The sequence below is a fragment of the Eufriesea mexicana genome, unplaced genomic scaffold (genome assembly GCF_001483705.2).
Source record: "Eufriesea mexicana isolate 0111107269 unplaced genomic scaffold, ASM148370v2 scaffold507, whole genome shotgun sequence".
Classification (NCBI taxonomy): domain Eukaryota; kingdom Metazoa; phylum Arthropoda; class Insecta; order Hymenoptera; family Apidae; genus Eufriesea; species Eufriesea mexicana.
In genome coordinates, this window is record NW_016908664.1 from 1,114,489 (window position 1) to 1,130,270 (window position 15,782).

Consider the following 15,782-nt stretch of genomic DNA (forward strand, 5'->3'; position numbering starts at 1 on the left):
TTGGGTTTCAAATTTCAGTCGTACGATCGAGATTTCTTTCTTTCTCTTTGGGTCAACGAATTTATCTACATATACGTAAGGGTGATCACTAGGGTGTATACGTTTCTTCTAACTCTTAACGCAGGATAGTTGAACTACAACGCGGGCTCGTCGAAATATCCCCCAGTGCGAGCTCATACTTGACGTATTTCAATTAACCTCATTGCCGTGGCTCGTTACGCCCGCCGAATGTCAAACACGCTCGTCCATGTTACGGGGATCCATGGCGGCCGTGACATCGAACCTTCCACCAGCTGTTCGACGATTATTATTTCAGCCATTGTCGAGTGTCGTTCAGGTCCTACAACTGGCTGCGAAACCGTATTTGAACATATGCTTGGGAAAGTATTATACATTATCGGAGCCTTCCTCCCCCTCTTACAGTCGCCTCTCGTATCCAGAAAAATCTTACGTGTACACGTTCGAGTGACTCATTACGGGCTTCCAATTTGCCCGATACAATTACACGAGAAACCGACAACGATTGCACGCCCGATCCCATAAAGATCGATACGACTTTAATTCCCCGCGGTTCACCGGTTTCAATCGCCGCATCCCGAGGGGTGGGTTTCAAAAATTCAGCGGACCGATCAAATCGCGGCTCCGCAATCGTTGTCCCGGTTCCCGGATCCAGGTCCGTCGGGGGTACGGTTTCCCCTTGAAACCGGCTGGGCCTATCGAGCGCGGCAGACCACAATAATTCAAACGAGACGAGGCCGGAACGGTTCCGAAAACCGCGGAACGAATCGTCTCAGCGAGACACGATTTAGAACACCTCTACGTGCCGGCGTCGTCGGCGAAAAGGGGTTGGGCGGGGTGGTTAGGCGGCTCGGGCGAGGAAGGTGGTGGACAGAAGCGGAGAAGAGGGCACGGGAAGAGAGAAAGGAAGCAGAAGAGGGAAACACGAGGGTGAAAGGGGTGGCGTGGGTGGATGGGTGGACCGTGGGGTGCGGAAGGACGACGGGGTGGGGGTAGAGGGTGGTCTAACCAAACTTAATTGAATCCCAGTCCGAATGTATAATATGTAGACTGCCTGCATAATGTCGTGAGCCAGCAGTGATTCTCAACGGGCCACGTGGTCGTGGCGACGTCGGGCGTCGCGGCGCCCGGCCGACCGCGGCAAACAGCGAATTTTGAGAACCATCCGCGGAATTAGATATACAATAATGTAAGCAGAGCCCCGTTGCGGTGTAAGGGTTGGTGGTAAGGTCATGTATATTCATACATCGGTCGACCCACCTCCGATTCTCTCGCCCAACCACCCCTACCAACGTGGCTACCACCACCACCACCACCACTACCACCTTCTCAGCCGGCTTTCCCGTCTTTCTCTCTCCGTCTACATTTCGCTTTCTCTTCCCACTCTTTCTCTCTCTTTCTCTTCGCTTCCACCGCCGTTGTGCTGCTCTTTCATCCTCTCTCGCTGTATTCACCTTCAACCGACCGCCCCTCTTAGCCGGCAAAGACCGAGAGCCAAACAACCACGCTGCGAATAGATTTACGTCACGTCCGCGCTGTTTACGACTGCCGAGCATTAAGATGTCTGTTGCGAAGAATATTCCGAGCGTTGCCGATGAGCTGATTACAGGGCGCGCTCGCGTGTACCGGATGGTCGGCTCGTTGCTTCTGATCGTGTATACAACACCGTCTATCGATAGTTGCGCCACGTTGTTTCAAAAATAATTGGATACCTTTGCTTCGCCCATTTCGACCATTTGGCGAAGCGATTAAGGGTAACAATAGGGATTCCTCGAATCTTCTTGGCCCATCCAAATTCGATGTAAGGATTTTCCATCGTTAATAGATTATCACACGTTTCGTTTCAATTACAGTTTTCGTTTCACGACTGTCATCGTTGCTCGATTATTTAACACTTTGCACGGTGTAAATTGAGTGTATTTCTCGCCGAGCTTGCTCTCTAGGAGCTAGTCTTTCTTTCCTTATCGTTTCAAAATTTTTTAATATGGACGACAAGATCTTGGGAGAATCTTGACTGTCGTTTCGGCACGAGTAACATGGCGATCGTATCGAAACAGTATCTCTGGTTCTTGAAAAAATTCCCTACGATTGGAAATTTCGTTTCGACCCGAATGGAACGAGCGGTCGTTCCATGGTAGAAACTATGCAGTCGTAATTACACGAGGCAAGGGAGAGGGTCGGTGGCATTATCGCGTCCCGGGGATTCTTACGATTTCTCGAACGGCGTGTCCGAATAGTCGTTAGAACGCATTTCCGTGGAAACGATATCCGGATATAATGAAGGATCCATTTACAAGTAAGATTCCGCCGGCGACTTCATTACCCACGATTTTACCACGAACGCCCCGCGGCATTCGTAATGAGCGATGGTCATTCATTTTAATATCCATTAAATGCAAATACCGCCCGGGCACAAACGTTTACTCCTATTTCGAATTATTTCGCTGACTCGCCGTAATTAAGCTTTTCGAAGGGACTCGGGGAAACATTACCTACGAAGGAGTCGTTACCGGTAACGACGGCCCCTTAGCCCGTCTTCCTCCTTCTTTCTATCGCTTCTTCCTCGCCTCGTCTATGCCGGGAATATGTGCACGGGGCCCTGGATGTATGCCGGTGTAGGAGACATCCACCTCGCGACGTCACCAACCGTGACGATTTTCATGCGCGATAACTGGAAATTAAAATTTAAAGCATGACGGGGATAAGGGGGACGAGGTGGGAGAAAAAAGGAGAAATGAAACGGGGAACGGGGAGACGGAGAAAGCAGAAAGAAGCGATCGTCTTATCTTCTTGCCTCGGTTTAAAATATTCATAAATTCCCGCGTTAATGACGCCGGTTTTATAATCATTTTAATAGAATCGTGTTACTCGCGCACAAGGTTGACATAAAGTTCGCCCCGCGATTTCCATACCGCCCCCGCAGGGAACCGTATTCCCCCGTCGGATTTTACGAATTGTAATTAAAGTATGGCTGTAATTGCGGCGGAATAAAGAAGGAAAGGGACTCTATTTACCGTTCGGCTCCCCGAAAATGATCGAATATTCGCGCGGCGGGGCTCGGGGACGTTGAATCCTTAGTTGCGCCGTTGTAGAATCGATAACTTGGCTGTGGCAGTCTGCTAGATCACTGTGCACGTACTGCATGTCTTTCACTTGGGATGTTTTGTGTTACTTGAGACACTTTGCTGTGCTTCGGTAACGTTGACACTTGCCTTGCTCTGTCGTGAAATGTACTCTTAGAAAATCGAAACGGGGCAAATCAAACAAGAAAACAAATAGAAAGATGTACAACCAGAAATCCAAATATTGGAAAATAAAATATAAAGGACGAAGATTCGACGAAACGTAAAATTATCGCGGAAGATTAAAAATTAAATAAAAATTAAATATTGAAAAATGAAAATGATAAAAATTCAAAAATTTTCGGTAATGAAGAGATCACGGTAATAAAAAGATTAGGGTGATGGAAAGGGGTAGAAAAGTGAGTCTAATTTGGCAGGAAATTTCGGGTCAAAGGTGTACCGTGGGTTGACACGTGGAAAGGCGACAGGGGTGGCTCGGTCGCAGCAGCACCCGATGCACCGGGCTGCATTAGAATGCGGTGGCGTGTGGCATGGGAGATTTTTCGGGCTCGCGTGTGCCGCAAGAGTAAGACGCGAGCCGCGGATGCTCGAGACACGAGCCACCGACAGAGCGTCGGTCGTTATACACTCAACATTCTGCAATCTACCCTTTCTATCGGCCCTAATTTATGTTGAGTAAGGTAGCAGGAGTAACCCACCCTCGGCTTGCTTCGCCTAGGAAGCCTCGGTAATGTTTCAAGTGGCTTGTCTGTTGTTAATTTAACCCGGTGGAGGCTTGATGGGGGTCTGTCTACCCGCTGCCATGCTCTGCTCGTTGCGATAAATCGGTCATTATCCCGATACGTGGCTGTTCGTCGACCAAACCGCAGAAAACCACCCCCGGCAACCCCCTCCGCCTATCGGCCAGTTTTTGATTCCGTGGATAGGGGGTAGAAGGATGGAATTTTGGGTTTCGCGCGGCTGTTCGTTTTCTCGGCTACGCGATTACCATAACCGGATCGGACGTTGCTGATAAGGGACCAGTTCTGGCCAGATAGCGGCGCAGATTAGGGGAAATTCTCGAGTGAAAATTACGGATTCTCGGTGGTCCCGTGGTATCCAGTTTTCGAGACGCTTCGCGTTAATGGTATTCATTTGTTTATCTACTTATCGACCAGCAATAGCTTAATCACATCGGAGTAAATTACACGAATTTATCGAAGACGCGATGGCCGTTCAACTTGGATGGAAGATTGAAATTGCAATTAAAAGACATTCACCCCTATCGTTTCAATTTTACAACACGATTATCGACCGACGAGTCCAATTTATTCTCGACATATGTTTGCTTCTGAGTGCTCGACTCTCGTACTTTGAACGCGGTAATGATATATAAATAAGACAGAAAGAAAGAAATGGAAGATTCCTGAAGGGCACACTCGAAGTGGCGATTATCGAAGTTATCGAATCGGAGAAAAACGTTCTCCCGTGGTAAAATAAATTGCACTACACTGGCAACCGCTTTTCAACCCTTATTATATTCGTTTCGATACCGATCTCTTCCCGGCGAGCGAGTAAACCGTGTCGAAGCAGCGGGCGCAGCGGGAAATTTCTTTCACCCTACCCTTTCGATCCGAGGTCGTCACACCCCCGCGACGTGGCACCCTTCGATCTCCCGACCATCGACGCCGTAATTTCCAGCGGAGCAAATCGCGCGTCGCGCTGGCGAACGGAACGATCGTAAACATATACGGACCAGGACGAACCCTTTTCCGCGTATCCTGTGCACCCTTTCGCGCCGGGCCAGGCCGACTCGGCTGGAACATTAATATCGCGAAATGAAGCTCATTTGCATATAAATAAGGCGGTGGTGGGGCACGGCGGCGCGGCGAGGGAGAAACCAGGATGAACCACCCTTTTCCTCCGTCTACCCCTCTTCCCGTCTCTCTCGCCGCCTGTCTCTGTCGATCTCTCTTCCTCTTACGAGAAACCCCACCCTGGACTAATTACACTTACAGACAAAGCAGCCTTGTGCCGAGGGGTCGGCCGACTCTCTCGTTTGTCCGTCTTTCTCCGCCTCTCTGTCTCTAGCTAACCCCTACGTCCTCGTCCTTCTCACACGTGCTTCCCTCGCGCCGTCCTTCTCGCACCTACTACCCGATAACAACGATTCGCAATGACCACGTGATAATTGCAACCCCCGTGGAGCACGTCCCCGTTAGGATACCCCCGGTCGTCGAGGAAATTCATCGTTTCCTCGCACCGCTTCGCTCTGGATGGCCACGGATAATCCTTAATCCCGATCAATGGAGTACTCGTGACGGGGTACGGCGGTGAGTTAAAAGTGTCTTGGTGGGTCTGTTACGTCGTGATACGGACTTTGTTAATAGACTCTCCCTTTTTTTCCTCCTTCGCTCCTTCTTTTCCCTTTCTTCGCCCTTTATCGGTAAGGTTTTCATCGGGACGCGTGGGTTCATTTGCTTATACTTTTGTCCCGTATTTCTTCTTTCCCTGGCATTCCGTTCGAATAAAGCTAGCGTGGGGTGGTTGGCAGGGGTAGTTGGGATCCGAGCGCTTTGCTGTTTTCTTCGACGCACGAGGGTTGTATCATACGACGTGACACGCTCGCTAGTGAACTGAGAATAAACTGACTTCGCAGTTTGTCATATCTCAGGAGTTGCGAATGCATAGGACAATTTTCGCACGCTATCTTTATATCTTTGATCAGAAATTTTATCATCTGATCGAAATAAATTTGACCGTAGGTCGTAATAGCGATCCGTGGAGAGATTCAAAAACGTGGCGACCAGGGAACAACCGTTCTCGATTATCCATAGCTCGTTTACTCGTCACGATGTTAAACAAGAAGAATCCCTTCGGTAACCCGAAGTCGAGCAAACTCGGGGCTCGTGCACGATATCCGGCGGAAAGCTCTAATCCCCGCGTGTAACGAGCAGGCTAGTTCGAAAAGCCTTTTAAAACGCAAGGAAAAAAATAGCGGAACAGCAAGAAAAAGAGCTGTAAAACGGGCGGAGTGAGATGGAGACGGGAAGGGTGGAAGGGAGCGAGAGAGGGACAAAAGAATCGATCGTAACGAAAGATTGGCGAGAAATAAGCGTAGGTGGGAACCGGTCCGGGGGCCGTTGTGTAGAGAAAGAAACATAAAAACGCGTATTACCGATTCCGGAATACGGCCATTAGTCTGAAGTCAGCGCGGCTATCGTTTATTAAGCGCAAACAGATATTAATGTATTTTTACACGCCGGCCGCCGTTTTCGTTGCGCCGACGCCACCGCCACCGCCGCCGCCGCCGCCACCGCGGACGCCGACGCCACCGACGCCAGGCACCGTTGGCGAAGTGCAGCTAAGTCATTAATACTAATCAATGGAGCCGGGACCCGATCTCTCTTTCTCTTTTTCTCCCTCCCACACTCTTCCATACACCCTTTCTCTCTCCACCTCTTCCCACCCCACTCTCTCTCTCTCTCTCTCTCTCTCGCGGTCTTTCCTTCTCTCTCTCTCCTTCTCTGTCCCTGTGTATGCGTTACCGGTCGCTCGCGCGTTCCACACGAATTACCCATAACTCAAACGCCTCGAAATGACTTTATTGCAAAAAACTTGCGCTTTTGCGCGGCCGCGAGCCGCTTCTCTCGTCGTATCCGCATTGTTAAAGGCTCCCGTGCCGATAAGTAATGTTTATTGTTGCATTTCCAACGACCGTGTATCCCAATCCTGTGCCACCCCTTTTTTCCGCCCCACCATACCAGCTCGCAACGCCGCCCTTTTTCTGCTCGCGTATTTTTTTTTCCTTTTTTGCACCGCGCCACCCTGTGTGTTCGTTCTGCTACACACACGCGGACACACACCGGTACACGTACACCCTCGTCCACCCTCTGATCCGATCTGGGTGGTGGTCCCTCTCCTTCTGTCTCTATCTGTCTCGTATCCCACCTGTCTCCCTCTCTCGCTCTCCGTTTCTCTTTCTCCCTCTCTCTTTCTCTTCCTCTCTCTCTCTCTCTCTCTCCCTCGCTGCCTCTCTCTCTCTCTCTCTCGCACCGTTCGTCGAGCGGAGAACGCTGCAGCACGGTTTTTCGCATTAGCGAGATGGCCCGTGAGGGCTGGCTAACGATTTTTTACTGCTCGAACCGACCAACGAACGATCCTTCCCGCGAAATTTAAAGCGTTATTATTTCGTTCGGTCGGGCATTGTCGCTGATGGTCGCTGTTCCGATTGCTCTGGACGCCGGCGCGGAGAGGGATGAGAGAAGCAGGAAGAGGGAGAGAGAGAGAGAGAGTGAGAAGGAGAGGCAGGGACGAGGGTGGCTCGTGTAAATCGGGCTGCTTTCCAGCCGTTTCGAAGGTGTGAAAGGTCGCGGATTAGTTTCTTTGTATCGGGGAATGGGGCTTTTTTGTCGGGCCGTCCGGGGAATTTATGTCTCGCCACGGACCCCCGGCCACGCCGACAAGAATGTCCCCCCACCCCTTCGATTTATCGGAGTTGCAATAACTCGAAAATTTCAGTTTATTTTACCAGGCGAGGCCTGCAACTTTCGGTTCCTTCCCTGCGAGCATCGGGGCCAGTCGTTGCGCGGAAATTTGTTTCCATCGCTTGTTTCCATCCCGAGCTTGCCAACGAAGCTTTATAACAGCCGCGGAAAAAGCAAGAATGGAAAAAAAAAATTTTTTCCGAAGCATATATACATTTTTTTTTGTTTTCCCTTTTTCATTCTTTTTTGCTAGCGTGCACCTGTCGGTGAAGTTTCACGATTCTGTAAAACATCGGGCAGCTTTTCGAGGAAAATTTCCGCGGCGAACTTATCGGCGCGGTGGCGGAACTTGGCGAAAAATTGGCAAGTCTCCCGTTGCAAATTTTTGCGGCGAACCGAACTCCACTTCGGCGAAGTTGCGCAATTTCGTTGAACATCGACCAGCCTTTCGAACAGAATTTTTGCAGCGCAACTTATCGCCGGAGTTGCAGAAGTCCGCGTGGAAATTGGCAAGTTTCTCCGTTCGCGGAGAAATTTCTCCGCGATATAATTCGAATATTCCGCTTTGTTCTATCCCGTGCCGTTTTTACGGTTTAAAAATGAATAACGTTTTTCCTGTTAATTTCCTTCGAAATCCCCGTCGAACCTTAATGTTGCATTTCCCCTCGGCGAAATCTGATAATGGCACGTATACAATCGCAGTTGATGCAAGTGGTTGATGCAATCGCGAGATCCGGGTAAATCCATTTGCGGAATGCGGCAAACTTTTTTGTCCCACTCGCTATTTATATATTTAGAATACTCGAGGCGAGGAGTTTATTCGGTGGTAATTAGAACGAGGAGCGAACTTGTTAACGGGATTGGGACGCGGCTGCCAAAATACGGGAATGAATGAACAACAATTAGAAGCGTTAACGAAGTGAATGAGAGGCGGTTGTGAATTATGCACACGAGGAGTCGGCGTCCTCTCGAAGAATTTTTCCAAATGATTCGTTTGCTGTCCTCGGCCGCGAAACGGTGGCAACGGCTCGTTACATTAATTCCCGGCCGCGTGGTCGAAACATTTGTTACATAATTAGCAGGGTAAAAGCCATTTGATCTTCACGAAGAAAAATATGACGCGCTATATCCGCATAAACGTCGCATTAACCTAAGTTACGGTGCTATAAAGCGTAATCGGTGTACGGCGATAAATTCGGGGCATCGAATCCGGAGGAAAAACTCTCTTCGCGAGTAATCGGGAGACATACTTAACGCGCTAGATGACTGGACAATCCAAGTTATCAGTTAAGGGTTGAACAAACCGCGACGTCGTAGGTACATTGGTTAAAATTCATTTCATGCATACTAAAATTTTTCCTTTCGCCGTATAAATTACATTAAAATGCAAAGCGACCGTGCACCTATGTTTACATGAATTTTCTTACTTCGAGTACTTCTGTATAGTCTCCAAGTGCGGTATCTATAGCCGGTATGCTTATTAATCGAGTAATTCCGTGCAACTTTAAGAAAAATATAAAATTTCCTAGATTCTTTGAATATAGAATTTATTTAAGTACCGTAACCGATATTTCTCTTATCCTTTAATGTTACGATAAAAGTTCTGTCGAAGGTTCATTAAATCATCGATAACTCCGAGTCGTAATTGAAAATTGCAGAAATATTTTTGACCGATTTCGGATTGCGACTGTAACGTATGTATGACGGAAATGAAAGAATTCCAGGGAACGATGAAATTTTATGCAAATAATGGGGAAAGAATTCTCTTTTTGGAGGGGAAAAATATTCGAAGAGTGACAAAGCATGGACGTTTTGGAAGAAAAGCGGTGGTTGCGTGTTTCTGCCCGCGGTGAATAGAACGCGACGCGGTATTTGCGCAAGAGGGGGTGGTGGGCTGATTAATTTATGCGAAATGCCGAAACCCCGTAAACATACGTTTCTACGGCTTACTATATATCGGGGCGCACTTTTACAAGCAAAATGGCCGGGCCTGTGCATTCAACTAATCCCCCTCGCCTCGTCCATTTAATATGGGGGTGGCCATACCGTCGGTATAGCCGTTTACGAATTTGCGTGGAAAAAAAAAAAATTGAACTACCGCCGTGGCTCCTGCGCCTCCTATTTTCGTTCGTTACCTATCGACCGGGCTTTATCTATTTTTTATGCAATGAAATGCCCCGATACCAATGGCGGCGGCCGCGAGCGCTCCTCTCCATTGTACGACTTTGACGAAAATTCGAAATTACAGCGCCCCGGAAAAGGGGATATTCGGTCCTTTTATATAGAAAAATGGCCGCGAGAGCATTCGAATCGTTTGATAACTTCCACCGTTCCCGGATTCCAGATCGTTATACATTTTTTTTCCCCCCACCCCTAGGCCCACCCCCGTTCTGTCAACTCGCGCGGGCGAGATTCTCGCGCGTTCTTCACACCCTAGACCGGTCTCTGGACAGAAAACTCGAACGGAATCTCTAAAAGCTGTCTCACCGCCCAGAAAGCTGTCCGTTGGCGAAGACAAACGAGTCCTCGGGGCGTCTAAAAACCCCACCCCTTTTAGGAAGTGGCTGGCTTCAAATTCCACGGCTAAATAATTTTGTCAGCCCTGTTGGAAGTCGTCGCGAACGTTGTCTGGTCTTTGGCCAAGTTTCCCGACTTGACCGACAAAGATGGATATAGAGGGTTAGAGAGAGAGAGAGAGAGAGAGAGAGGGCGGACGGGGAAGCTTCGGTCGAATTTATTCATGGGTCGTGTCACCCCGAGGGGAGAGTCCTTTTTCGCGAATTAGCCGGGTGTCGAAGCTCTAACACGCTTAATCTGTATCCAACTATGGCGATACACGTTCCGGCATATTTCCATGCCATTATGCAAAGAGGCCGCGCACCGGGTAACATTACTTTGTACAACCACCAGCCATCGACACACGGCGGAAGAGAGAAGAAACTGGGCGATGTGGGGCGAAAGAGTGAGACAGAAGTCGCGGCGGTAAAGCATCCGCGCTCGTGCGTACTCCATCGATTTATTATAATTTAGATTGTCTTTCTAAGAAGCCGACTGTACGTGCACGTACGTATACACATAGGACGCGCCTTAATGCGCTGCCGTTCGTTAATTATTCCTCCGGCATCCCGTAAATATGCATGAATTATATATCGCGCGGCACGAACGCGCCGGGGATACGGGGACGAATGATTAATACACGCCTGTGTCTCTCTTTTCTTTACGTTTTTGCGCCCTTTTCCGTCCCAGCGTCCAGTACCGTTCGGTTCGCCTTCCCTTTTTTCCCCGCGAGAAAACGGAGAAGTCGCAGGTTGCCGGATGATAGATTCGAGGATACGAAATCGGCATCCGCGGCCATTAAATCGGAAATTTAACCGGCTATGATACTTGGTTTGTCCACGCCAACGATTAATTGCGATTTCTCCGATTCTTTAATTCCAATTTAATCGCGAATTTAGAAAACGTAGTGGCACGGTAACGAAAATTAATAGCGCGATACTTTTATCGAATAATCGGTGTGTTCATTTGGTAACTCTGTATCTAAATATCTGAGAAACAGTGGAAAAGGAGAGAACGAAAATGTCGAACAACTTATTCGTTTCATGATAATTAATTAATTTCTAGTAATCTTGGAAATTCGCGTAGAAATCCAGGGTACCTTTAAATACCTTAATCCAACTCTCGCTGAGGGTACAAAAATCCTTTTACTTGTCGAACCTACGTGAAAGAGCCAAACGAGGTACCGTGGGTCACGGTCGGCTTGGAATAGTGGAAAGTGTCAGAAATAATGCACATTTGGTAACTCTGTATCTAAATATAGGAGAGGACGAAAATGTCGAACAACTTATTCGCTTAACTCTTTGCGGCACGGCGGGATTAAATGTGTCCCACCTTTTTGATGCACGGGGTATGCGTGGTGGGTGTTGTTTTATTCCAATGTATATTTATTACGAGCTAAAAGAGATTCTGAAGTAAGGTATAGACTAAAAAACTGGACTAATAACTGATATGATCATATGCAACTAACACTCTCACATCGACTCTTCTTCAAACTCCGTAGAGGACTGTCTTAACTCTTTAAGGCACGCTTTGGGCCCACCTTTGAGGGACATTTCTAGTCCTACCTCGAAATATCGCAATAGCTGCATGCACATAAGTTTATATTTCGTTATAGTTCTTATTTACGTAAAATAAGTTGGTAATACCTTCGACAAATGTTATAAATGAATTCGCTCATATTGGCAACATTCAATATGACAGGACAGGTTCATCAATTGTTGCAAGCAGAAGGTTTATCGCGACAATCTTTTTTTCCTGGTTTTATGTGAAAAATAGTAAAAATAAGTTAATTTTTATAAAAATTAATTCTATACCAATTTTGTTTCATTTAAAAGCAATAAAATTCCTGTGCAACATAGGTCCATTTTATTATCTGAAATTTTATACCGCAAAGAGTTAATGATAACGAATTAATTTCTAATAGCCTTGGAAATCTGTGTAGAAATCCAGGGTACGTTTAAATACCCTAATCCAACTGTGGCTGAGGGTAGAAAAATCCTTTTATTGGCGCGCGAACGTGAAAGAGCCGAACGAGGTAACGCGGGACACAGTCGGCGTGGAATAGTGGAAAGTGTCAGAAGTAATACATCGCGTATCGGTAATAAGTTGGCATAAAAAAGCCGTGGAACGGCACGTAACGCGAAATCCCGTGACGAATAATTGCCACAAATTCCAATCTTCGCCCCCCCGCCCATCGGAACGCCGGCTTCGCAGAGATTGTACGTTCGCCGGTGGTATTTTAAGAAAATTGACAATCCGTACCGGCCTTTGTGCAGCTTTGTAATCGTACAGCAGCGGTATAAAAAATATTCACCGGCTTGATTGCCAATATATCGCGTACGGCGCTGATTGAACCACCCCCTCGCGCGCGCCTATACCATCGCGTCGGCCTGTTAATTTGGAATATCGCCGGCTGTACAATAGAAAAATTGCGCTGCTCGAATTATTTATGTTTATATAATATCCCGGCCGATACTCTCAGCCAGAACACTCTGCCGGGTATGCAGTTTTTCGGCTGCCGGGGTCGGTGCCGTGTCTCTGAGCCAGCGCGTCGCGCTCGAAAATCGTATTATCGCGCGGAGAATTTCGTTAACGAGCTTCATACCCGGGGAAAGAATCGCAGCCGGTAGTCACAAAGAATCGCTCCTGGATACATCGCGAAATATTATAAACCCGCGGTTCGATTCGAGAAATCGACGGCAGCTTTGTCGCGCGCGATCGACACGGGACAAAGTGTATCGGGGCAAGAACGGTTTTCGACTCCGTCTCGCTGATTTTTCTATTCGCCGATGATTCGTCGCCCGCGTACCGTTTCATTGTTCCTTCTCTTTTCTCTTTTTTTTTTTTTTTTTTTTTTTTTCGTCAGCCCTGCCACCCACACCGCCCCCTGCCAGCCCACCGCCCCCTTATACCCTATCGAACGGCGTGTGTGTCTACCACCATTATTTCGTAGCGAAGCATTTTAACGTCGGCCAGTTGGACCGTGAATGATTATTAATCAATTTTCAGCGTTAAACGTGCCGCCGCAATAAAAAGCGTGGTACGTTAACGAACCACGCGCGTATAATTGAGCATTTTGGCGAGAATGATTGCGAGCCCGTGCTAAAACCTTTGCGTACCCGTTCGATTGATTTCGGCCAGCAAGGAGAGAAAAAAATCGGCCAGAGAGACAAAGGATGATGGAAAAAAGAGGGGGTCGAAGGGAACGACTTGTGCAGCCTGGATATTTTTTTTCTAACCGCTGAAAAGCCATGTCACCCTACGACGATGTGTACGTACCCGGTTGGAATGTCGGACGAACGTTTCGGAAACGAATCTGCTCGAGGATGTGAACGATTTGTTTATTTATTTATCTATTCGACACAGTCGCGGTGTATAAACGAACCAACGTCGGGCTCGGGAACGAATTTAGCATCCGATTTCCCTGTTTCTCCATTTAAAAGTTGCTTCTGAAGAGCGGCGTGTGACGCTCTGCTTACGCAACGCGAATTAATTATATCGCCGCGATGAGGATCGATAATTCAAAAAGTTGGCCGTATTCCTGGGAACGCGACGAGCGTCATCCAAAGTTGAGACGTTTATCGAATACCCTTGAGGCAGGTTAGGTCTGGCGATCGCGTCCGCGTTGTCCTTAAACGGGCAGAAAAGTTGCAAGTTCGCTGCGGCTTCGTCTGACCTTCGTGAAATAATCAGTCGCAGTACCAAGCGAACTCTCCTCGAATAACGCCGCCACTCGAGCGTTCCTCCGGGTTTTTATCGGCGAACCGACGCGATAATTGTGCCACTCGTTTACGTTCCAACCCCTTATTACGCGCCGCTGGAAATTATAATCGCGAGTCAAGCCGCGACCGGTGAATCGATCCCGTCAGCCACTTTCGATGCCATTCCAACCTTTCGCCCTCCATTTCTATCGTTTCGAATACCCACGCTCTTCTCGGGCTTTCCCTTTCACCCCGATCGGCGAGGTAACGATCGATTCATGGTTCGCGATCCGGTCCGGGGACACCTGAGCGATCTCGCGACTCGATCACCGGGGTGAAGCCGTCGGGCAAAGGCGTCGAAGTTGGACGCGCACGGTCCGGATCGTTTTAACGAAGGTGGTCATCGATACGCGCGCAGTCGGGCAACATCGGTAACAAAAAGTTGGCTGGAAAGCTCGAAAGGCGGGCACGAAATTTGCGACGACACATATAGTCGAAAGCACTTTGTTTCCAGCGGCGGCGGTCGAATATTTTATAATTGTTATCAATACGGTACAAATGCGAAGGGGTTTCAAACGCGGCGTAATAAACGAAATAAAGTATCGCCATTTTCGCCGCTGACAGAGCGCGTTGCTCCGCAGCCGGACTTTTCGGCCGTGTTTTCACCGGTGCCTCTTCAATCGTAATTAATATTTTTTCCCGGCGGCTGCTTTTTTCTGGCTTTCGATAAATTTGAACTGGAAAAACAAAAAAAAAAGAGAAAAAAAAACGAAGGATAAAAAAATGGGGAGAAAGAGAGGGAGAGAAACGCGAGAACGCCGGGTTCCGCGGTGCAGCGTGCCCTCTCTCTGTCATTCCGTTCCGTGTCTGTTCCCAACGATCGAGATGTAGAGTACGGTCTATGATCAGCGTAAGCTGTAATTATGCAAATCGTCGTAACTTACTATTTGGACGCGCGTTTGTTACAGGACAGCGACAGGAGTAGCGTTGGCAGCCCTGAACTGGTGGCGGCCGCCACGGGCTCGCTCCACGAGCATCAAATAATGATGGACGAGATGAAGAACTCGCGGAAGAATAGTCCGTCACCTGAGAATCTGCATCTGGCGAGACGGGCGGCTATGGCGCAAGCGCAGCTCAATGGCATGAGTAAGTCGAGATTATTTAAATAAAATAGCTAACTTAATTAGCAGACGACGATAGCCACGAATAACTGATTTTCCGAATTAAATGTATAGGGTTGATTTCGTGTCAAGTTTGAAAGAAAAGTCGTCGAGTTTCGTTAGGTTCGGAATATTTACTAGGACCAGACATTTCATCGCTAATCGTATTTGGTAGTTATTTTGCGAGCTATTTTGTAGCTAACCTCGATTGATACGACATGTCTCGTGAATTATCCGCGACGTGCCAAATGGCTAAATTCTTCAGCGTTTGTATCTGATATTATATTAATTCTGTGTAGCTTGATTTAATAAAGATTAATATTCCAAGTGGATGAAACTGACGTTAAAATTGTTTTACAGTTTTCATATTTGATATCTCGTACTTAGCGCCGCTGGCTGTGCATAATTGAAGAAGTTGGAACGAGAAATGTCGGAGTGTATATGGCTAATGTCGCGAATTAAATAATGCAGCGTATTCTTTAAATTTCACACAGAAACGAATTTAGCGTATTTGCTACATTTTCATCGTTTGCTTTATCAGTGGCAGACACGGTGACCCTGCAGAATCTTCAGAATCTGGCGCATATACGAAACCTACCGCAAGTCGCGTCGCTGGCCGCGGGTCTCCAGGGACTGACTAACAATCAGCTCATCAACACGCCCCTGAATCTCACTGTCAGCTCCTCCGGTAGGGATACAAAGTCATCGCATGGATCGACGAACTGACATACATAAAACCTGACACTCCTTTTCAATCGCTTGAATTATTCACGTTCCTTCTTTCACCGACTCAATTAA

At 47.9% G+C, this 15,782-nt stretch overlaps 1 protein-coding gene across 1 annotated transcript in view; it reads left to right on the plus strand.

Moving 5' to 3' along the window:
* Positions 1-15,782, plus strand: part of pdm3 (POU-domain protein pdm3) — a 212,192-nt gene that overhangs the window by 172,492 nt on the left and 23,918 nt on the right. Inside the window, 2 exon segments of the mRNA XM_017897496.1 lie at positions 14,793-14,970; positions 15,526-15,672. Coding sequence (XP_017752985.1) covers positions 14,793-14,970; positions 15,526-15,672 — 325 coding nt within the window.